Raw genomic sequence first — 25,196 nt, 5'->3', positions numbered from 1 at the left:
ACAGACAGTGTAATTTATATTCATGTATTTTATTTTGTTTGATTTGAAACTGTGTGAAGCTTATTTATTTTTGTCAGCAGTTAGAACGGTCAAGTGTAAGAAAAGAAATCTCTTATTCTGAAGGGTCACATTGCTGTGTAGTCAAGGTGACTAGCTCCATCCCTGCGCTAGGGGAAGAGAGCGCGGGGCAGACCGAGAGAGCGCGGGCAGACCGAGAGAGCGCGGGGCAGACCGAGAGAGCGCGGGGCAGACCGAGAGAGAGCGGGGCAGACCGAGAGAGAGCGGGGCAGACCGAGAGAGAGCGAGGAGCGAAGGGAGAGAGAGCAAAGCGAACCGCTGATTAGCAAGGCTACGAACAACTGGAAACTTTTTCCTCATTTTTGGAGGAGGAGTTTTTTTTAAGAGTGTTGTCTGTTGGACTTGGTGAGTCAAAGACTGTATTTTATTTCTGTGATGAATATTATTTGTAAAGTTAATTTATTTGACCGAAACGGAAAAGTGGAGCAACGCATTTCCGTTAGTATACGTTGAAAGCCGTTGATGTAACAAATGAGCCGAGTTGGCTGGTGTGTTGCTTTGCGCGACACAGAGAAAAGTTAAAAGGACTTTTGTATTGCTTGTGGTTATTAAACCAGGCTTTCTTTTAAAAGTTATACTGAAGCCGGACCGGGATTTTCCGAGCCAAATTGCCGAAATGGACTAAGATGGCGAGCCGTTGACCCAGGAACCCAGTAACTGTTATATAGCGGGAGCTGCGCCCTCTGCTGGACACTTCGAATCATCTTAACCGGTATGATCTGCCATGTTTTCCTGCTAAGGAAAAGCGGATCCAGAGAACCGGAACTAGCCCTTCAAGATCATCATAAGGAAAGACTGATTTGGAGCACAAGCTATTCAGTGTTTTTACTGTGTTTTATTTTTCTTTTGAATTGTATTCACCTACATTATTGGTGTGGGTTGTACATTTTCTGTTGGGTAAAAATAGAAACCAGAATTAGTTAAAATAGGAGATTAAAAATATATTTATATATCATAATCTCTTAAAATAAAACTAAACACCTAAAATAGATTTTAAAAGAATAAAATCAATTACATTAACCTTCTTAGCTCGAACTTAATTAGAACTACAACTTAGGTTAAATAAACAGTATCCCTTAAAACCTAACATTAGGTTTAAAAGTTCAAACAGGAATTATATTGATTATTCTGGAAGAACAGGAAACTATTTTGAATTGATTTTGTGTCATTGTTTGTCAAATTGTCTGTATTTATATTGTTATTCTTTTCTTCTTTTTCTCAACAAATAATAAGCCGCCATTTAAACTTACTTTTCCTTGTCTGTGGTCATTTATAAACTTGCTCAATTTCCACTCCAGCAGCCGAATCTAGCATTGGTCCTATTATTGTTTTTTTAACTGTTAACACGTCGTGAATGTTACACAATACATACACTTAGCATTCCACAGATAAATGCTTTAAATCTGGTTAAGAATAATAATTGTGATATCAATAAATGAGGCCTAATCGATGTTTAGTTACCAGAGGAACAATAAGGCCTTAATCAGCCCAGAGGTTCAAACTGATGAAACATGAGGATGGAGGCTCTCTATTAAAACATTCCTCACCATCTTCCATGTTCTTTCAGCAAACAGTTGAGACAGAGCTGGTTTTGGTTTCACCACTATTGACCTGCTGCTTTACCCGCTTTCAAAGCTCTTTAAGGAAGTTTTCCAAACGACGATTTTAGCTAAAGCATTAGCAGAAAATGTCTCATCGTCCGCCGAGATTCAACTTTGAACTGATTGGACCCCACGGGAGAAGGGGAGCCCAGCAGAACCACCAAGGCAGGTTCCCTCCCGCGCACCCCAATGCCTCCCACGGGGAAATCGGAAGGCTGAGCTCCCTCCTGGAGATGGAGAGAGCTGGAAGGTATGAAGACCACCAGCAACTGGCCCACCTGGAGGCCGAGCTGGAAGAGTCCAAACTCCTTCTCACCCAGGAGTCATTTGTAGCTGAAAAGGAGAAGAGTAAGGGCCTCCAGGAAGAAATGGAGGCACTTCAGACTTCGTACAAGGAGCTGAGCTCCAAGTACGAAGCTGAAGTTGCTCTGTTGAGGCTAGAGGCCCAAACACAGAAGGTTTACGAAGAGGAAATCAGAGAAGCACAAAGACACCTGGAGAAAGAGAGCAGAAAAGGACAAGATGTTTCAAGAAATGTCTCAACAGATCAACTTCCTGCAGGACAATAAAAAACTTCTGCAGGACCAATTGAAAGAGATGAAGCGTTCATACGATGAACTGAACATCAAATACAAAAGCGATGTTTCTGAAATACAACACGACATGGAAACATATCGACTGGAGGTGAAAGATGAGAAAGAGGCGAACTTGGCAAGAGAAAAGGGGAACATGGAGCTTATCAAAAACCTGAAAGCAGAGAAGGAAGAGATCGTCAAAAACATGTGAAGAAACATCACAATAATGCGAAAGAGGGAGAAACAGATCCTGAATGAGCTTGATCAAGTTTTCTATTCATTTGAGGAGCTGAAACGCCGATACGAGACGGACATCATCTATTTTCAGCAGCAGATTGAATCGTTCCGGCAGAGGACGAAGCAACAGCAAACGACTCTTTCTAACAGAGACAAGAAAGAGAAACCTCTCCAGGAAAGAAACTTTTCTGCGATGCAACAGCAAGTTGCAAAACTACAGCAGCAGATCACAGAGGAGAGAAAAAGTCACCAAGAGAAGTCAGAGGAGGACCTGGCCATTCTCCGTAACATCAAAGCCGAGAACGCCGTCCTCCTGGAAAAGACCCAACAAGAAATTAACATCCTGCAGGAGAAGCTCAGCAGCGCACAGGATGAGTTGCAGAAGTCTGATGGTTTGTACAAAGAGCTCCACTGCCGATACGAAACGGACATCATCCATCTGCAGCAGCAGAATGAGACGTACAGGCAGAAGATGAAGCAACAGAAAACAGCCCTTTCTAACAGAGACAAGAAAGAGAAGCTTCACCAGGAAAGAAAGTTTTCTGCCCTAAAAAAGCACGTTGGAAAACTGCAGCAGCAGATCACACAGGAGAGACAAAGCCATCAACAGAAATCCGAGGAGGACAAGGCGATGCTGGATACCATCAGAGCCGAGAACGCCGTCCTCCTGGAAAAGACCAGACAAGAGGTCAACATCCTGCAGGAGAAGCTCAGCAGCGCCCAGGATGAGTTGCCGAAGGCTGACGGTCGGTACAAAGAGCTCCACTGCAGATACGAGACGGACATCACTGCTTTGAAAGAACAAACAGAGCAGTATCAAGAGGAGGTGGCTTATCTGCAAAATGACTTGGAGAGAGTCAGACAGGATTTGTCTGGTTCTCTCCAAGTCATTTCTGACCTGCTGAGACAAGAGAAGGATGGTTCCCAAGAGAAGCAGGAAGATTCACTAAGCCAACTCGACCTGGTCCAAGTTTCCAGTCAAGAGGTTTCTCGGACGAGGACCTTTCTAGAGTAGCTTGTTCCACGGACCAAGAATCCACGGAGGAGATCCCTGGCGAAACTGGTATGGAAGAGTTGGACAATCCACACACTGACTCCATGCAGGATGGTGAGAAGAGAAAGTCTAAATTTTCAATCTGGAAAAAAATACGTAACACTCTGCGACTGAAGAAGTCAAAAAAAGCAAAAGAGTGAAGGCAATTAGAGAAGGAGCAAGACATGCAAGAGAGACTGAGGACTGGAATCAAACGCAGGAAGGTTGTAGCGTCTGCGTTCGGGGCACCATGCGAGGCTCCGACAGCAGAAAGTTTACAGCAGTTACGTTTTTCCCCAAAATTTGATCCCTTCCCCACCCAATTGAAAAAACGTGGGCAGCACGGTGGCACAGCGGTTAGCGCTGCGTCTTCACAGAGAATCTCTGTGTGGAGTTTGCATGGTCTCCCCGTGTTTGCGTGGGTTTTTCCCCCCCCACATCTCCCAAAACATGCAGGTCAGGTCAGCTGGTCGCTGCAAATCGCCCCCCAAAAGAAACTTACTTAACACACACACCCCCACTCACAGTCACACACACACACAATGGGCAGAACAATCAAAGCTCATCCTGGTAGCGAATAAATTCCCCTTCTTCTTCAGCTGAGCTCCACTTTCATTAAAAACAAGTGACAACAGCAATAAAGCAGGATGAAACAAACGGCTCGGCTCGGCACTTCTGCTAACAGCATTCACCAAAGCCACTTTTACCGCAGAGCCGCTGTAAATGGCCCCTGAGCTCGCCGGCGCCAGGTGCTTCTGGGATTTTCCTCAATGCAATATCTAAACACAAAAGCCCTGGGAACAATATGTACAAATGCATGTTGTGAAAAATACCCCATATGCATCTCACATAGAGAATTTATGCTAAAAAAAAAAAAAAGTAAAACATATAAAAATAAACTCAATATCAGAAATTAATTATTTTAACAAAAAATAAATAAAATTTAAAACTGGTAAAATTTGTATGAAACTGGGTCATCAATTGGTCTTTCACTGGAATAATTACCAAATGAGCCCAGAAATGATTAGAAATAAACTGAAATGAAGGGAACACACGACAGAAATTGTATAAAGAGAAATGAGTGAAATATCTCTTTTTATGCTCTAAACTTGGTAAATATAGATGAATAATTTCTGCCCTGCAAGCTTGGCAGAAATTATTCTTTAAAATGTATATATTTCTTTATTAATTTCCCACTGAATTCATGTTAAAGTTTGTACTTTTCTAAATGTGACAGCATGAGATTACAGTGCAGCAATAAGATAAATTTTAAGCTTTTTATGCGTCTTACCCAGGAGTCAAAACAAATATGTCTGTATGGCTGAATTCCAATGACTGTTTTCTCATACACTGTATTTATTCCATTCTTATACATTATTTTATGCTTAAAATATATATATAAAGGTTGACGTTTCTTGTGGTTTTATTACGTGATGTTTTAAAACAATCGTAGACCAACCAGTGATTCAAAATCTTAAAAATAGTAGCAATCTTCTATTAAATTCCTCCATTTAATCTTTACATTAGGAAATATAAATAAACTCATTCATGTCCCATTTGAATATCTACATAGTCTTATTTATCAGTTTTAAAAGACTTTATATCAATGAATAAATAAAAGCTTTTCTTTTCTTCATGACTCTTTTCTTTCCACTCACCATCCTGCTTGTTTCAAACCTCAGACAGTTTTCAACAGAGATGCTCAGAAAAGGAAGGCTGAATAATGTCAGTAGTTCCTTTCACCACTTTTTAATGGATTATGTGCAGTGTAGGAAAACAGTGAGGTTTCTTTTCTCCCTGTAGTGAAGATTGTATCCTCAGTGTGATTCCTGAAGAGACAACCCTTGAGCTGTCCCCAGAGGACATGATTTGAGGCCCTGGGGCAGTTATATTGTTATCTCTTCATTAAATTAGTTTATTTTTACAAACCCCCCAAGTACTTGTCTTGTCTCTGTTTCATATTAATGCTTTCTGTTTGTGTCTACACTCCTAATACTGGCCAGCGTTTTGGATTAATGCATTCTCTTCCCTGCAGGTTATTCCATCTCAACCAAATGCCATATGTTAGAATTATATGCCAGGTGGGAAAAGCAGCAGGGGGCGTTGGTTGGTGCAGTGGTGATTCCTCAGGCCAGCTGATAACCCATGCAACTTATGTTATTACATCTTGCAGGTTCTTTGTTTTTGCATTTTGGAGCATCTAAATTTTAAAATACCAGAGTCAAGAGTTCCCAGCAGTAACTGGTAGCATCCATCTGAAGTTAGCATTCAGCTGAACAGTCTGAGTCTTAGGGTACTTACTAATTTACCTTTTCAGTATCTCTCCATTATTATCAACCATTGACTTATGTTAAGGACTGAAATAAACAACTATATTTGATTTTATGTAAGTAGTTTATGGAAATACCGCACAATGAAAGAACGCAAGCGTTGCATCAGTTCAAGCTGGACCAAAAGCTTGAACTTTTATCACCTACAACGGTTGAATCTGTGAAAAATATAAAAACAAAAATTAACAAAAATGGATCTGTGACTTCTAATCTTTTATGTAATCAAGACTGACTTGACATTATCATAATATTAGACGTGATATCCAAACCAATTGAATTATTTATAAGGCTGATTTAAAAACAATAAACGGTAAAAGTGTCATAAATTTTCCAGAAATGCTGTCATAAAGAATGAAAAAATCAAAATAGGGCCGTTCAAACAGATATAAGTCATGTTTGGGCAATAAAAGCAAATTGGGTTGGTTTCCCATGCTATGTGAACAAAACCTTGATGTGAAAAATCATTACAGTGAAATTAAAATCAACCCTGAAAAAAAATGTGAAGAAATAAATGCTCCAGAACTTTTATCTGTACTTTTGTACTTTGTATCCTGCTATCAAGGTGTCTGCTAACAACACAGCACACATACTGTTTATGTTTCATCAACTTGATGTCGGAGCTGAAATGGTCCTTCCACCACTACACCAACTCTAAACTCAGATGTATTTATTGTTGGCGACAGATCTGTCCCCAGAGGCTCGTCCAAACCCACATCCTCCCATCCCCTCATCATCCGTACGCCGTATTTGGGGACCAATTAACTGGTCAACAAAACAGCTTTTTGTGCTGACATCTTCATTTTACACTAACTCGTCACTGCGGCAAACCCAAACCACCGAATGGAACTAATGAAGCAGCAGAAATCAAACACACCTCGTGTTTTCAGACGAAGAAGTGTAGGTGGAATGGTGGAGTCTGCTCCATTATTGTGTCTTGAGTGGGTTGTAAAACATAGATATTTGGAGAAATCGTTGCTTTCTGTATGTCTCCTGACACCTAATTTAAGCTTCTCTAAGTGGCACTCATACCCAGAGAGCTGAAGTTGAATTTATTGTCATCAACAAATGAGTTAAGCAACGGAAAAGAAAGCAGAGGAGGAAAAAGAAAAGTCAGAAGCTACAAATTAAATAAATAAGAGGCTAAATTACATCGGATTGCCTGTTTTGCAACTGAGCTGCCCTCAGCAAAAACTTTTACAATGGCTGTAAAACATAAAATATTTATAAAGTGTAGCATATATGGTTTGGGGAAGGTAGTTTTACTTTTATTGAACTACTATATATTCCCTACACATGCTTACAGAAGAACAAACAAGGCAGTGGAAGAAAGATTTTGAAAATGTATAAAAAGAGGGTTATTTTATATTTTTTTATTCCTTTAGCTGTTTTGTCATGATGTCCAGAGGAGGTGATCATTTTTTCTTATCAACCATGCATGAACAATGGAGCAAAATACCAGATCTATGTGGGGAAAAAAAAACTTCTGACTTGAGAGTGAAACATTGAAATAATTAACCTCTTACCAAACACTGAAACTTTAAATTCCTAAAATTCTGTGTATGTTTCAACAAAGATAGCCAAAAGTCTTAAAAATAGACTTTGGAGAAAAACTTCTTGAGATTCTTTGAAGATTACTGAATACTTTATACAATTTTGTTACTGTTTTTATCCACTTTTGTTTGACAACATTTTATATTCTAAACTGCTAAAATTATGGATTAAAAGTTTTTTATTCTATGTCCAAATGGTTAGAAGTAATCAGTCAATATGTTAAACATAAGGTTCTGAAATATCTTGGACTGTATTTGGTGAAAATAACTGCCTTTGTTTCAGGTTATATAAGTGCTGCTAAACTAGAATTTTCAGAGTGATACATGTTGGATTAAAGCCAGTGAAAACCCCTAATTCAGTTTGAATTTTAAGTAATTCAATAGCTGATACAGAACGTTACTGAAAAGTTGGTACTTTCTTTTCATTAATTTTCCTTTCCATTAGTTTTATGCTGATTTGGTGCGACGTGGAGCACTGAGTCCAGAGAGGCCTTCAGATCATGAAAGAGTCTGATAATTAATTTGTGATTCTTATCTGTACACTAATCATATCTAAATTTATTTAGAAAAGCGACAGGATAGGTAGATAATTAATTTTATTATTTTTCTGAGGGCCTTCATACAAGTTTAGGTTAAGTTAGTTAGAAAGAGTGTAGAGTTTCTTAACATCAGCATTCAGATATGAATGTGAGAGTAAAGTTTTTTTTTAGTTGGTCAACTTGCTATGACATTTTTCCTATTAATTTTCAATAAAAACTTGGAGTACATTGTTAAAGGAACTGTGGTGCTAGCATTTGTTTCTGTCATGTTGGTAAATTTGTGTGCTATGTATTAATTTTCATTTTTTTATGCGTTCATAAAAAAATAAAGGACACAATCACCAAATGTTGCCTGCTGACTGTGTTGCTTTTGTTGTTGCTAAGAACATTTAGCACAACCAATGACTATTCCCCAAGTTTTTTTTTTGTTTTTTTGTTAAAGCTGTCATTAAAGCAACAAAATAATTTTTTATGTTAAATTATGTCTGAGGTAGTTGTACATTTTAATATTAAAGAGGGAAGAGGCTCAGCGGGTCACGGTATGTGAACCGTGCGTCATGATTCACATAATGGTACCTGCTGTACGTAGCCACTCATGCAAAGCCTGATTACTGCAGGTTTGGAGGTTTTGTTGTTGCTAAAAGGAAATCATGGCTGTCTTCTGTCAGAGAGGTTTGCTGAGGATGAAGGATTGCTGCAAAGTGAATGACTCACTGCAACCAGCTGGGCTTTTTTACACAGATAACTCTTTACTAGTAGGCCACTGTTGGGACAAATTGGGCTGATTTAAATTGAACTTCAAACAAATAGGTTTCCATGAATCTGAATCTGTTGTCTTGTAATTTCCTTTGAGACCAAATTTGTTGTGAATTGGTGTTGTGTACAGTGGTGTGAAAAAGTGTTTTCCCTCTTCCTGATTTTCTACTTTATGCACATTTTCACAGCTCAGTGTTTCAGAACATAAAACCAATTCAAATATTTTTTGAACACTACCCAAGTAAATACAAAGTTCACGTTTAAAATGAAAGGATTTTTTTAAAGGTTTGACAAACATGAAGGAAAATTGGAAATCAGGAATGGAGCAAACACATTTTCACATAACTGTAAATAATCTTAAATTACATGAAATAGTTTTTTTTACATACCATGTTTTTCCTAAAACATGACACTGAAGTTGCTGGGCTTCAGTCTCAATATCTAAAGGAGATGATTGTTGATGATTGCCCATTATTATTTTTAGGATTTCTAAAACCTGCGAAGGAAAAAAAAAAAACAAAGCAGAAAACCTTAGCCAAGTATAGTTTCTTAAAAAGCTTAAAATCATGAGTTTATCGAGAAAGCATCAATATAAAAATTTGGCTTATTTTGATATCCAATACTATTATTGCTGCTATAATTCCTGACCCACCAATAAAAAAATATATAAATAATAAATAAACCACACAGCTGACTGCTTCTCTGCTTTATCTAAATACCCTCACATGTCCACATAAATACCACCTGGTCAACACAACTCAAAAATGTTGTCAATATTGGCCTAGTGCTTTTTTGTGTTACCAATATCAATATGTCAAAAAAAAGAGTCACATGTACCAATACTGACGTTAATGTTGATATATCATGCATCCCTAGATTTAAAACAATATTCATTACTTTGGCTTTCTGCAAAAATGATGACAATGTAGAGAAAAATAAGCATCCAGGATGCCTGAAAATGCTGAAAAGCTGCAAACTATAAAAGTCCAGTCTGTCACCTGATGTAATATTAAAACAATATTTCAACAAGACTTGATTTTTTTTCTCATGTATTCTCTGTCTGTTTGCTGTAAAAGTAAATTGACCACTTGTAAAAGTCCTGTCTGGATCTTTCTGTAATGCAGATTGTGTTGCTTCTCTTTTTACTGCATCTTGCTTCCTTTCCACAGAGAGTGTCTATTTTTCTTCTGTGCATAAAAACTGAAAGTACCTAGCTCTTCGAACAGACTCTCTTTTGCCGTTAAATAAGCTGGTAAACACTGCAGCTGATGAGCAGCAAAGGAAAACCACTCCCTGTCGTACTTTAATTGGATTGAGAAAATGAAGAATAGTTGTTTCTCCAGCCGTCATATTCAGCCATCCATCATCACTACTTCCTCTGAATGAACTTTAGAAAAAAACTTCATCTTGCTCCCTAGTGAAGTAGTAGAAATGCCATTATGATGTGCTTTCCTCCCTCTTCATGCCTTTTTTTGCAATAATGCTTCTTTCTTTTCTCTTTTTTTGTCCTTTTTTTCTGTCTCTTGTAACTCTGCCTCCCCTTCTCATTCATATTCTCTCTTGCAGCCAGAGGGTGTTCAGGTTTCATTATGGGATGAAATGTATTCAAAGTGGGAGGAAGGCAGAAAGAGGAGAGGATGGAGAGATGGATGGATGGATGGCAGCTTGGTCAGGAAACACCTGAGGCTCTCTCTGTGTGTGTGCGTGTGTGTTTCTATGCATATTTACTTAAAATTGGCATTCATGCCTGCCAGCATTTTCTGTTTCTCTATGAAACTGTGTGTACCCTGTCTGCACTGAGAATATTTCTGTGTATGTTTTTGCCAGGAATGTGTGCCTGCTTGCATATGAGCTTTCTCTCCCAGACTCCTTTGTTTATTTATCCCTATTATACACCTACACTGTCCCATGGCAATTCATAAAACTGTCATTAAATGTAATCTAAAGCTTTGTGGTCATAAACATAATCCGACTGGAGGCTAGGTTTGGTTATTAATGAACCTAATGATCTGGGCAAGCTATAAAAATGACTCAAAAATGTCTGAAAATCAGCGACTGCCTAAAAATATAATGGATCTAGTCCATGTTGTGAATCTTAATTTGCAATATCAGGCTTAACTGTAATTTGCAATTAATTGAGCACATTCCTGAAAAATGCAAATAAAACAGATTAACAGCAGGCTGGATGCCAATAAAGCTCAGAAGAAAGTAAAATTGGCACCTGCTTAAGTAGAAGTACTTGTCTGATTATATGAAACTTTGAAATATGAAAAAATGTTTTAATATCAGACTCATGTAACAAGAATAAATATTTTTTTAAATCCTTGACTCTAATGAACAACAGTGAGAGCCATTATGCACAACTGGAACAGACGTGGCCGGCCGACCAAAATTACTCCAAGAGTTCATGAAAGACTCATCCAGGATGTCAAAACAGAAAAATCATCTCCCTCTAATTTCAAAAACAGTTGGAACCGATCATGTCAGTCACATCATCTTGTGCTAGCGCTCTCACTTTCACCCACACATAACATCAACAATGGCGGACCGTATCCATGTTCTGTCTGTGCTGCTGCACCTCTTTAGATCATTCGGCAAAATCTGCTCATTGTGAAACAGCAAGACACAGATTAAGCTTCAGATCAGTGCATCTGTGTGTCCTATGGTTGTAAAAAAAATGCCTCTGGGTCAGAAAATTAACAAAGTTTCATCGCCTCCTACAGGCCAAACATGTCACTACATCCTCCCCGTTGCTATTTGTGTTTCCATTCCACCATCCAATTTTGTAAAGCCAATTTTGTCCAATGCACAACGAAAAATGTTTTTGGAAACTTGTCATGTAAAAAGTGTTTCTGTTTGACCAAAACAAATACAGGAGTTGATCTAACATTTACCTAAAAAACATCCTGATGAGCCTCAAGAGTTTTGGAAAAAATAGACTGAAGACGCTTTTTAGAAGCTGCCCTTCCCAATAATTTGGAAATAAATTAACATCACTCTTAAAACAGAATATCTTACTGACAGTCAAACATGTTGGTGGAGTGGATGTGTCTCTAAAGGACTGAGACGACTTGCGATAGAGTTGGTGAAACAAATCTGCTCTCTTCAAGAAGAAAGTTTGGTCATTAATTTGTGACCTTCAGTGCATTTAGATTAATCAGCATTTCAGAGTTTTTTTCCCCATGACTGACTGGTTTATTTTGTTTGTGAGGAGAGGAGTCAAGCGCCACCTCACCAGGTAACTGTGGGTGCAAGAGCTGCAGCGGCAAAAACAATAGAAACTACTGTGTATCCTCCTTTTCATTTCATAATGATAAGGAGACTAGTAAGTATATTGGAAGTAAATTATTAAGAAGCCATTATTGGTGTCCTGGCTGGGATTTGACTGACGGGTGGACATGACAGGCTGGCAGTTGCCAGACAGCACTGAGACAAAAATCAATAACAGGTCTGTTGTGGCAACTCATTGACGGACATGAGGTGACCACAGCATTATACCAGTGGATTACTGAGAGGCAGTGATGTGTCAAGAGTGTGCAGGAATGTTCACGCCAGAGATTTAAAAGTCGAGGTACAAGCAGTGTGTGTTCAAGCTGCTCGGGTTTCTTCCTCTGTTTGACTTCAGCTAGTGTCTCTGGTATGGAAACTGTTTGTATTCCACACTGTATGCTTGTACAGATGGTCCATTTGAGGGAGTGTGTTTGTTTGTGTTACGGTCAGCTGCTCAATAAATCAGCAAGTGATTTAGTGCTGTGGTGTGAATACTCCTGTTAGTCAGATGCCTTTAATCATCCAAAGAGCAACAGACACCAGTCAGAGATTACAAACAAACACATTTTTGTACATACAGCATTCTCTAAAAAAACAACTTCCTACTATTCTTTTGGCAAAACAAGGTTGTATTTTTACATCATTTTTCTTTTTTGTTTAGGGGAAAATAATTCATTTATTCAATGTATTTTCCATTCCAGGTTTGCCCTGATCAGGGTCGTAGGGGCCCGGATCCCATCGCAGCCGTCACAGGCAGAGAGACAACCTTGATGGATTGCCAGCCGCTACTGCTAGAAAGAAACGGAGTGTTCCTGAAGAGTCTGTGGACTTCATTGGTTTTAATCAAATGATTTTAAATTTATATTGACATTTCCTGATGAGTTTGTTTTGCAATATTTTTCTGAACGTCAGATGACAAAGCGTGGACAAAACACTAGGATTTACAGCTTGTAGCTCATTTAGAATTTAAGTCACTTTCTGTTACTGAAAGTTAAATAAAGCTTTTAATCAAACTGGGAGGATTTTCTTCTTTTAATATAAAAATGAATAACTCATGGCAGAAATAGATTCACATTCATACTTTATGAGTTTAATCAGTTTCAAAGTTTGCAAATTAGATTCCTTTTCCTTAAACTGAAAGTTTATTATGGTGCAAAGCAATTTCACTTCTCCTTATTTGGTTAGACACACATGCAGCACATCCAGCCTGAAAAAACTGGAGCCCTTCTGCCTTGAGGCAAAGATTAAAAACCAAGAGGCTGCATTTGCCGTACAAGTCAAGAGAATCTCAGCAGTGAGCCCTTGAAAAGGGGAGATTTAAAGAATTGATCTTGAAGGAGTAAATAATAATGCACATGAAGACTTTAAGCCTCCCAAGTTCATTTTCCTCTTCTCCCAAATCTAAAGTACTTGCACAGACGTTGGCGACATTATTTCAATTATTTCTAGCATAAAATTAAGTCATTTTTTTTATTTCACAGGTCAAACTGTTGACTTTGTTAGAACTTTTTCCTTCCTATCTGCAAAAATCTGCAATTTATTGTATTGAGAAGATTTGTTTGCAACACAATAAATATGAAAAAATTAAAGCAGAAATTTGTTGTTAAGACATTATTGTTGCATCAATGTGTAACTGCCTGTAGAAGTTTAAGATGAACATTTAAATCACATTTCTCTCCAATCAGTTCTATTTAAGCCATTTTCACTTCTAAGAATATATAGAAATTACCTTAATTTTCATCTATTATTGAGCAGTTAATTTTATGTCTATTTTCTCAGGAATCAGACATAATTTAGATTTGAAGCCATTTCTCCAAACCCATTCTTGGATTAACATGTGGTAACCAAAGTGCACATGTTGGGGTGAATAAAATACTTAGTGATTATGTTCAGGTCTAAATATACTCAGAAAGAAAAAAAATCTACATTCAGCATACGAAAGCAGTTTCCACATATTGCAGCAGATGAATGCTGGAAATCCACAGAGCAAGAATTAAATTTAAAACAACTGGAAGTGCAGCAAACAAAGTTTGAGGAAGAACCAATAATCTTGTCATTAGTCACAGCTGGTAGGATGGTAAAGGTGGTAAATAAATTTCCACCTAGAGAAGAGCAACAAAATGTGGCATGGTAGGGTCACCAATTACTTATGAAAATTATTAAAAACAATCTACATGCCTGGTGTAAAGTTTCCTAAATATCTTTAACTCCAAAGATAAACGCTTTATTCAGATGAGATTAAGATTGAGATTTTCATTAAAATGAAGAATACCTGATTTATTTGTTTGCTAGATTACTGCTATTTTCTGGCTGCTGCTTCTAAAAACAATACAAATATGATGCATTCTAAATCAGTGAAAAATTTTAGATCCTTAAGTCTTCATAGTCTTTTCTCTCTACTCATGTCAAAATGTCTCTTCAAATAAATTCTATAATTATTGAACGTGTGTTAAGCTTTACACTTACAGCTGTGACTCCTTTCTGCATCACTGTGTAGCAATAATCTACTCTTTGAAAGAGGCCACTTCAGCTAGCATAAATCTGTGTGAGTGTATATTCAGTTCTGCCTTCACTTAGACAATGCAATGCACTTCAGCCTTGAGTAGCCATTTTGCAGTGTTAGCTTTCTGCAGCACGGTGCAATAACATTATAAAGACTTACGCCATAAGGCAGGCCACTTGGATGAGTATAAATCTACATAGCAGCATCTTTTTTCCTCTCAATGAAAAGTTGAATAGTGACAATATGCTCCAACCTGCTGCAGTCACTTCTCAAAAGCTCATTGCAACCGTGTTACAGGGTTGTCCTCAATGGAGATGGACTCACACAGGGGCATAAATCCACAGAACCGGATTGAATCTGCCGGCTGTGTGCAGCGCACTAAAGGGGGAAGGAGAGCCCAGACTGTGTCATCAGATATCCTTTGGCCTAACATTGCAGACATAAAAGTGCCAGTGAGAGAAGGTGAGATGCGTGCAAAATGTGCTGAATATTGGACAACAGAAGGAGGAGAGCACAGTCTCTAATCAGGAGGAACGGCTGCTGCCTGCAGTGGTTGTGACGCGACTCGAGGGCCTGACCTGCTCCCTGGATTCTGCTGAACACGCTGGGGGAGAAATCCCCTCAACACACCTTCTCCCATTTATAGAAATGTCTTCCTGGTTGCATTTGTTTTTTGCATGCAAACTAGCTCTAGTTTGCATGCAAACTTTCCAAACTACTGCCAAAATAGATTTTTTTATTTTTCAACTCGGATAAAAGTTCATGAAAAAAATATTTCATGAACAATATACTGCAATATAAACTTATATTGAAGAAATTAATGTTCACATTTCAGCCTTTGGCTGTAACTTTGTTTCAACTCTAAACCCAGCTATCATTTACACATAAACAATATTTCTGTTAAAATTAATCATTATAAAATCAGATTTTATTTTTTTAGTAAATTAAATCAGAAAGTATATAACAGTACATAATATTGGTTTAAAGGGGCAGTATTATGTAAAATCAACTTTTTTGAGTTTTATATCATGTTATAATGTTATAACATATTTGGAGTGTTGCCTTTGTTCTTACATGCATTTTTGAGGATTTTTTTGAATCTCCATGGAAACCATTCAGCTGTGCAAAACACCTTGGTGGACCAAGCTCCACCTTTAAGCTCCACCTTTAAGACACAGCTTCTCCTCGGACGTTTCCAAGCTTCTGCCTCACAGAGCAGCACTCCTCCGTGACTCCACCACTGAACTCCTTCAGACTAGCCAGCAGGATTTAGCTGATGGGAGCTGGTGGAACTGAACATCTGCTAAGCCAATTAGCACTAAGAATTGCAACGCTGGTAAAAGCATTGCTAAAGGATTTACAGAGGAACAATTTTATGACTTCCTGAAAGTTTCAGAGAGAGCAGGAGTTTTTAAAGTGACAGAGACTCAATTTTAAGTAATTAAATTAGGCAGTAAAATTTCTTTAAAGTCATATTTGGCATGTATGGTATTTTTATAACCACTGGTTATAAAGCATGGTTGCGTAATTATGCTTTAAAATGACTGTAATAGCCTGAAGAACACATAATGCTGCCCCTTTAAGATAAAACAGAAACCCAGAAACACATCCTTCCTTAACCCGGTGAAACAATGTCACCCATTGCAGCTCTGTGAACTACTTTCATCAGCGTTTATTCTGTGACTGATATCCACACCCATCCTCTCACATCTCCAGACTTCTTAAGATATAATTGTGCTTCTGCTGTTTGAACATTAAAATGAGAAATTAACTTATTAGTTCTGTAGCTTCCGTTATTTTTTCTTCCTTTGCCAAGCCAGTGGGTAAGTTATGCATATTGACTGCCTGGAGGCAGACAGGCTGCTGCCTGCTAATATAAAGCGTGTTCTCCTGTGAAGCTGACAGCAGTGGCCGACAGAATAAGCTCAGGAGGTAATTGGGGTCTTTAGTCTGCAAACCAATACTCTCCCTGGAAGACATTATTCACTCAGTGTAATTAAACACAAAAGGATAATATCTGCAGCAGATCGTAATAAAGTTGATCTTTGATTTAATGCTATGGCCCAAATGATATTTTCCTTCACACTGCCTGTTCATGTGTTTTTTAATGTTTTTAGGGTACATTCACAAAGGGAAAGTCATTGGTCCTCTGTTGTAACTGCAATACCATTTTGTCAAGAGCAGTTCATGCAGTGCTGGTTTTTCAGAATATTTATAATTTTGGGATGAAGTTGGCAAATTTATCTGCAAGCAGAGCTGACCAACAACCTGCATCGAAAAAAGAAAGAAGAGGGTTGATTATGAAGTTCAAAAGACATATATGTCCTGTAGTTGGTTCAGGTCAAGGGTCGTCTATTCATATGACGATAAACACACTAGAATTCGGAAGCCGTCTGAAATCACCTCATATAGTTGGTCTTAGTTTGTTTGATCTAAGACTCAATACACTCAAGGATTCTGAGTCTATTCAAACCTGCACAAAAACTCCAGACCAAGGGAGGAAGCAAACTCTGGTCCAATCAAGTGGACCACATGTGTATGGTTTTCAATACACATTTAGTGTGTTAGATTGTGCAGACGGTCTTTTAGAGAGCATTGCCATAAAACAGGCATTGCAATGTATCACCTTTACAATTTGCTCCATATCCAGCTTTAATTGCCCTTATACAAAGGTCAAAGACTAGTCCAGTGGTTCAGGATTTTATTATGTTCTTTTTATTGTTATAACCTTGACTGTTCACCAAACTGAACATGATAGAGCATGTTTATCCTTTCTTTGAATCGCCTGCACCACTTTAAAGCAATGAGACAAACTAAATCAGAGGATTCTGCAAGTAATTTGCAGTGACCTATTGAGCTTTCCATCTGAAATATTGCATGTATAAAATCTTTGCAGCAAATTAGCAAAGTAACAAAAATGAAACTCATGGCTTAAGGTGGTCTAAATTTAGCCTAAGACATTCAGGACTAAATGAGGTCCAATGACTACACAATGATGTGACCATGTTTCCTTTTCACTGAAAGTGAATTAATTTACAACGTCTAATTTATTACCCTGTAGAGTATTATCCTTTTATGTGCCATGTTTTAACATAAAATGAGTTACTGTTTCTGAAAATGGATACCAAAGTCATTATGTTTGATCCGTCCTGGAGACGCTTACAGAGTCTGGAAGGTTGCCCAGAAGATGTTCTCTCTGAAACTTTCTCTTTTTCTCTGGCTTGTTTTGTTTCACCCTGCAGAAGGCCACATTGATCCAAATGCTGCTTTGGACAAAGCATTTTAGCTTAACAGAGGTTGTGCTGAGTCAGGATCAATGACCAGGGTCCAGATTGGTGTCACAGGATGTCGCAGCTTTGAAAAACATATTAGACCTGCAGAGCTTAGAAATTTAAACGTAAACCACATTAATGCAGCCTGGAATTTATCTATATTTAGCTGTTTTAGATTTGTTTGAATGAGTGGATAACACAAAGATTATTCTAGGGAGATTTTATATGATTTTAGGCTCAATAGAACAATTTATATTACTCTGGTCTTTACCAGATTCTTGTTGATTAAATCTAACAAGTGTGAAAAAAAAATAGATTTTGTTTATTTCCATTTATTAGGCAAAAATTACATCAGCTGTGTGGAAATACTAAGTACACATAACGATCCTTTTAGAAGCAATTTGAAGTATTTTTTTTTCTCATTTTAGCAGTGTCACATGACAGTGAAATTTTCAAAATATTCTTATATCCAATGTTTTCTTTTGTGGCACCAATGTTACATTGACTCCAAGGTGCACTGATCCTACTGACTGTGAAATAGAGCCAAATCATCAGCCATCCACTACTGTGCTTGACAGCTTAACTGAGGTATTTGTGGTTACATGTTTAATCCAATTATGCATTATGTATTATGCATTATGGCCAAATATCTCCACTTTGGATTTAATTGTTTAAATTCTCTTCTTAGAGTGGAGGGATTATTTTCTTAATCTTTTCAGTCAACCCTTATTTGACCTGTCGTCCACATTTAACATGGTGTATTGGACTCCAGCGTGTAAGGATGCAGTGCACACAGCAGGCTCAATTTCCAATCGTTTTCTGGTTTGTTTTTGCTAATTAAATGCAACCACAAAGCAAAAAAAAACCCAAAAAATTACATTTCAGTGCTGCTTGCTGCATTGTTTACAGTGTTGTAATTTTGAAGTCCTAATTTTTTGCATTTTGTCACACTTCAGTTTTCCAGAATATTAGTCAAAGACAACAAAAGTAAAAGCAAAAAGCAGTTTTCAATGAAAGATTTTGTTATTTAAGGAGAAAAAAATCCAAACCTATATGGCTCTGTGTGAAAACGTGATTACTAAACCAACAAGTTGATGTTTAGCTTTTGAAGATCTTTCAGGGAAATTCACTGAAAGATCAGGTTCTAATGAATTAATGTTGAAAGAAGTGGCCTGTGTGTAGCTAAAAACATATAATTCAGGTGTGAAAAACCACAGCTACATTTATCAGGATGGGGGCAATAACTTTTCCACGCTGGGCCATGAAGGTTTGGATTTTTTTCTCCCTTTATAATCAAACGTTTGCATAACAAATGCATTTTGTATTTACTTGTACTGTCTTTGATCCTTATTTAAGTTTATTTGATGTTCTGACACACTGAAGCACAACATAGATGTAATAAAACAGAGAATCGGAGCGAGAAAAAACACTTTCTGTCACCGACATCAGAATTACGATGCCGGTGATGTAAAAGTCGGAAGAAATGCATCATGACTGTTCACACTGCAGAGGCTGGAGAAACTATTAGATATGTAACAGATTCAGCCCCATGTTTGAAAGTGGTACAAATCTGATTTTTCGGAGGGTGAAAAGTTCATAATTGGGCTGTTCAGGCTGCCGTGAAAAGTTGGATATGGGTTACAAATGGGCAAAAAATTGGATTTGGGTTGCCTTTGACTGCTGTGTGAGATTCAGCTCTTACTGTGTCGTCACTTTTTTTAGCATTGTAATCTCAGATCTGGGACGTTCACCACAGGGTGGAGGAATCAATGACTTAAATTGTTTTCCATTATCAACAATGTTTTGTCTGTAGGTTTGGAAATAGAAACAGTTTCTTTTTCCATGTAAATGTTGATATCATTTCACCTTCATATGGTGAACTTGTTTTTCACACACAGCTTCTCTATTTGGGCTTAATCTTTGTTTTTAGACAACAGCAATGTGGAGTCATTTTGTTTTGTGTACTTGGAAGTTCAATCTAAATTACTTTAGAATCTGCTAAAGAGCAGACAATTTTTATTGCATCTTCATTTCACTTTATTGACTCAGCATTTTTAAAAACTAACAATAACTGGCATCTGGAGATTCCCATCAAAATAACAATGTCTGCGATGGGAAGATGGACAGAGACATTAAGGGAATGCTTCACTTTCAATGCCAAAAAACATTTATAATCAGAAAAAACAATATTGTCATTACAACTTCATATTTTTTTCCATTGCAGTTAAACAGTCATAAAAAAATCGCCTGTATTGACTGAGATAAAAAAAAAAAAAAGATTAAATGTCCAGGAATTGTCAGGTTTTCTTTTTAGGAAATAACTGACTCAAACCATAGGAAAAAACTGTCAGGCATTAGTGGAGAAAAGTGTATGCATCAGCACAACGAATTAAGTAGACAGAAGCTGTAAAAACCGCTGACATTTCCAGTGACAAAGATTCTTAACCACTTTAATTCATATAAAGTGCAACCACACAAGGCAATCTCTACATCTACATCAGGAAGGCGTTTCCCAATGTCCGTTGTTCTTCTCAACATCTGGAAACTGCCCCAATACTGCGTGAGTGACTGCTAAACATAAAAACGATGGCCAGGGAAGAAAAGAAGAGGAGCAAAAAACAAAACAATAAACAAATAAAATAAAGAAATTAAAAAAACTGAAAAAGAAAAGGAAAGTACCTTTCTTGTGAGTAGCTTCATTTTTCGAGCCTTTGGGGTCTAATAAAAAAACAGATCAGAATTAAACACAGCAAATACTAACACCACCTTACCAACTATACGTTGTTTGTCCTCATTAAGGAAAACAACAGCTTCTTCTATCACGGAGCGAACAAGACAGCAAGGCTCGACTATCTAAGGTGTCGCTCTGCTGCCAACACTCAGCGAAGGTGAGTGTGTGGCAGAGGGGGAGACTTGAGAGGGACAGTGGGGAAGGCGATAGCAGGGAGGAGGGATGCAACGAGTCTGTAAGGAAACAATCTACTGCCATACTGCAGCGGGCAGGAGAGGAGAGGCAATGCACTGAGATGAGGAGGAGGAGGGTTGCAATGCGGCTCTGTCAAGAGGAGCTTAAATAAGACTAGCAAAATGCACTAAAGGAGATGCAGGAGGCCAGAGAGAGAAAGGAGGGCGAGGAGGAAGGGTAGGGATGCAAAGACTACATGTCAAACTGGCTTCATTTTTGGCTTTTTGTTGCCTTAAAGAAAACTTTTATTTCTGTATTTATAGCAACATTGTAATGGTAAGTTACATTTTCAACCACAACTTTAACTAAAATTCTCAAATCAATTCTTCGTCCTTTCCAATACTTTCAATCCAGATAAAATAAAACCATAGAATTCATAAATGATATCCAAATGTGGAGTAAAACCTTATTTTCGCTCTTAATGGGATTCATTAAATTGAAGTCATTTGGCTGAAATGGAGCCCATGATGTAAATCTGTAACCTTTCACAAATGGGCCACATCATCTCAGTTTCAGAACTTTTGGGCTGCAGTGAGGCTGATTTATAATGGAGAAATGCCAGCCTGCTAATGTCAAGTAACTGGAAGTAGAGGCCGAACGATTCATTGCTCTGCAGCGACAAGGCATTTTCCCTCTGTTCACTCCAGGAAAGTTAGTGCTCGACTGCGGACTCTGCCCGATGTGTCATGGAAGATTGGTGGCTTATTGGATTTATCGGATTTGTCTGAAAAGTTCCAGAAAGTGTAAGGCGCAAAGACAAAAAGTTGTGTTGCTGCTTTGATCAGCAGTTGTTCTATCAAAACTCAGAACACAATCAAACCTGCATGTCGTCTATAAACTTGGAGTAACACATAATGAATACTCATCTACCAAATGTTTGTCAAGCAGAAGAAATCTGTCAACATTTGGAAGTTGTCACAAGATGTACTTAGCAAACAATCAAAGCTATTTTAACTCTTGGACCTTAGATTTGTTGATTGATATTCTATTTTACCTCCAAGTTGAATTGATTGAACCAGACCAAATCTGGCTCACTCCACTTGACAACTGCTATAGTGAGTGATGACAACAGCACTGAGCAGAAGTCTGGGAGTAATACTGCAATCAGTCACTGTCAAACCCCCAAAATAGGAAATGGCTTTTAGGATATATTAAAAGCATTCACTGCCAACATAAACTGTTTGTAGGCAGTTGACTTAAACTCTATAATCTAACCGAAGCCATTTCTAAATCTCTCTGTGTCCAGACTAAACCCAGGCTTACCTTATGATCAGGCAGCCTGTCGAACATCCCAAGCCTTGCTCTCCTAAGTGTTAAATATCAGAGCTACTTTGTCTTTTGGTCTTTTTCATGCTGTAAAATGCTCATCACTTGAGGCAATTTACAATCTATCTGTTGGCTGTACAGAGATGATGTAGATGTAACTAAAAACGTTGACAGATAAGATAAGAAAGGAGCTACCCTTGGTAGATTGCATTTCTTTTCATCATAGGTAGTGCTTCCAGACTGTAGAGAGCTGCTAACCATAGTTGTTTGACAGCCACAGGCCTTGGATGCTTCCCCCTAAGAAGACATGATCCTCTGCTCCTGCTTTTACCACTTTAAATAAAATTTAGCATAGATACTTCCAGTATAAGCTCCTACATAAAAAGTTCTAGGTCATGGTTCACAACCTGACAGAAAGTTGATCCCTTTCAGAATGTTTTACTAAAAAGTTCAAGTAAAATGACTTAAAAATGGATCTGACAATAAATAAGATGTTTATATCACACGCCATTTTAAACTGATTTTAAACTGTGGTCCCGCACCATGAGACACAAAAAAAAAAAAAACATAGTTTTTGTGTAACTTTTGATGCTTCATGGACCTCAGCAGACATCAAATGATTAAAATAGATGGTCACGACATTGGTCAGATACTTTAATAAAATAGAATTTAATAGAAACAGCCTTTATTGTCCACAAAGGGGAAAATCTGAAAATGAGATATCCAGAGGATATCCTGGTTAGATGCCCAGTCATCCTATGGAAAACGCTGGCTTTGTTCTCAGGGATCAAATCTCACAACAAGTAGTTGATGTGCTGCACATTACAGTAGACGATGCCCAAGTCCATCAATCCGACTCCTGCTCCACCATGTTATTACTTGTAAACAAAACACAAAGCTCCTTGAGCCTCTCAGCTCGAGGCAGAAACTGACCTCAAAAGGAAATAATTTAATTTACCTGGGTTTGTTGTTATTGGTACATTTCTATAATATTTTTATTATTATTATTTCTACTGTCTCCTATCACCTAAAAAACATAAAAACAGCTTTCTGTTTGTGTCATCACATAAACAATATAAATCTCTTTGCGAGTCTTTTTAAAACAAGGCAGGGAGCTTGCAGCCACTTTTCCCCTCAAACTAGGAATTAGAAGCGTGATCGGATTCACCGGAGAACTGAATGGCCTTTAATAAAGCTGTATTCCCCTTTTCTTAAACTTATTAGCTGTGGATGGGTGGACTGTTGAGGGAGGAAGGCAAAGTAATGTGGCTGTCAAGTCCTCTTACACATCCCAGATTAGCTCTGAACTGCCTCAAGCTAAAAAGGCCCCATGTTTCAACTATCTTTAGATCACAAAAAACAAACAATAATGATAGGCAGTATTTGTAGCAAATCTTGATACCAAACATGGAACTAAAAAAATTTGATGCTGCTATCTGTGCAAATGTCCTTTCTGATTGTTGTCCTTTCCTCTTATATTTAAGTTTTGAGAGGGACCAGACTCTTGGTTTCCTTTTACCATCAATCTATTTTATATTCTTCACCTCACTTCCTCTGCCAGTCTGTCTCCTCCTGCGAGATGATGAAGCATGATCAATATCTTTGTGATAACTCCGGGGAGTGCCACAGCTCTGACGACATTAAAATTCCCTGTTTGGTTCAGTGTTTTCCCAGATCGAATTTAGTGGCTCAGAGAAGAGAGATCTGTTTTGTGGAATACTGAAAGCACATTTGGACCTTTCCTCTGGGCTTTCAGCTTGTATCCTTGTAGTGATTCACAACATAAAGGAAGGAGAAAGGTGTGGAAATTCCTGTGTCCATTTCAAAGCAGCTGCAGAATAGAAGCAAGTAATGTAATATCCACTGGTATGAATATAAAGGCAACAAATTCTGTTTGCATGTGAAACCCAGAGCTGCACAGTTGCTATCTGCCATATTTACCAAACTGCTTTCCAAAGCAGCTCCCTCCAAGTCTGTAAGCCATTAGCATTGTTGCCTTTCCTTCCCTGTCCTTGCTCCCTCAACCATTCATTTCCCCCCAGCAGCCAGTCCCCCATCCCACACTCATTACCTTATGTCCATTAATCCCATTAAGTAGCCATTAAACAAGTGCTGATAAGACCAAATGAACGTCAAGCTCTGGCAGCTAATAACTACCGTCCCACGTTGACATGTTCAACTCTGGCAAGGAGAAAAGGAGACACTATGTGAAACAACAAGTGCTCCAGCTGTGAAAAAGAAAGGGTAAAAGAAGAGCAGCACTCTCCTTCTCTGTTAATACTGGACTCATATCCACTTGTTCAGTGTTCAGTGGTAAAGTGACACAGCGGTGGATTTTCAGAGGGATTTTTTTTCTTTTCACGCTCATCGTGGGGATTTTGGAGCAAACGGGAGGAGGGAGCATTGGCAAATCAGCTGAGGGAGCGGAGTGAAAGAAAGAATAACAGCTGAAAGAGGGAAACCTCTGTGGCTGCTCAGTGGTGCCACAAATCAAATCCTCACACATCAGCCTTTCCCCTTTTCTGTTTCGTTGCTTTTGAGATAATTTTTACTTTATATACATTGAGCTTTAAGATGTTTTCCCCCTCTATAATCTGGTAGACTTGGTTTGATCGGGGACCTAAGTAGCAACATTTGTTACATGTTCAGCTGGTACAGTTCACTTTCACACTGCACTATGTCAAACGATACACACTAATTGAAAAGCCTGTTCATCCTCCTCACTTCTGGTGGTGCTGCACTGAGAACAACTAAAGGAAACAACACAACAACCTTTGAAGAAGAAAAAGAACTTAATTCTTCAAGAAAGCTAAACAAAAATGAAGTGGAGTGAAATTTTAGAGGTCAAGGAGATTTTACTTTTACAATTCTCCTCACTGGGTGGCAAGAAAAATATATGTCCATATCCTGTTAGTGGCCAAAAGACTTTTTTTTTCCATGATATCTATCATATTTATACTCAAGACAACCTGAAAGCCTTGGAAGACCAATAAGAATTGATTGATCAGCTGTAAAACATGAATTAAACAAAAGTCCCCGCTTCAGTTAGATTGATTTTGTTGATGGCAGGTGTTTCTGTGCACAATAAATAAATAAAAAATTCTCCTAATGGATTGATTTTTTTCCATTTGAAGGCAAGTGAAGGTTGATTTTTTGATTATTTTATTGTCATGCTGCTGCAATTAAAGATTGGCTTTTTAAAGTTTTTAAGCATTTTGCAG

General features: G+C 38.0%; 1 protein-coding gene across 4 annotated transcripts in view; it reads right to left on the bottom strand.

Annotated features, from left to right (window-relative positions):
* The window catches only part of LOC129360466 (glycine receptor subunit alphaZ1), a 107,286-nt gene that overhangs the window by 49,903 nt on the left and 32,187 nt on the right, over nucleotides 1-25,196 (bottom strand). For 2 of the 4 annotated variants that reach the window (XM_055030712.1, XM_055030713.1), the window contains exon 3: nucleotides 20,424-20,462. The exons of the other annotated variants lie outside the window; for them this stretch is intronic. In XM_055030712.1, the coding sequence (XP_054886687.1) occupies nucleotides 20,424-20,462 (39 nt within the window). The remainder of the gene's footprint in view (nucleotides 1-20,423; nucleotides 20,463-25,196) is intronic. 4 annotated transcript variants of the gene reach the window in all.

Source organism: Poeciliopsis prolifica, unplaced genomic scaffold (genome assembly GCF_027474105.1).
Source record: "Poeciliopsis prolifica strain line A6 unplaced genomic scaffold, Auburn_PproV2 SCAFFOLD006, whole genome shotgun sequence".
In the NCBI taxonomy this organism is placed as follows: Eukaryota; Metazoa; Chordata; class Actinopteri; order Cyprinodontiformes; family Poeciliidae; genus Poeciliopsis; species Poeciliopsis prolifica.
The sequence above is the reverse complement of the archived record's forward strand: the minus strand, read 5'-3'. Positions and strand labels throughout refer to the sequence as shown.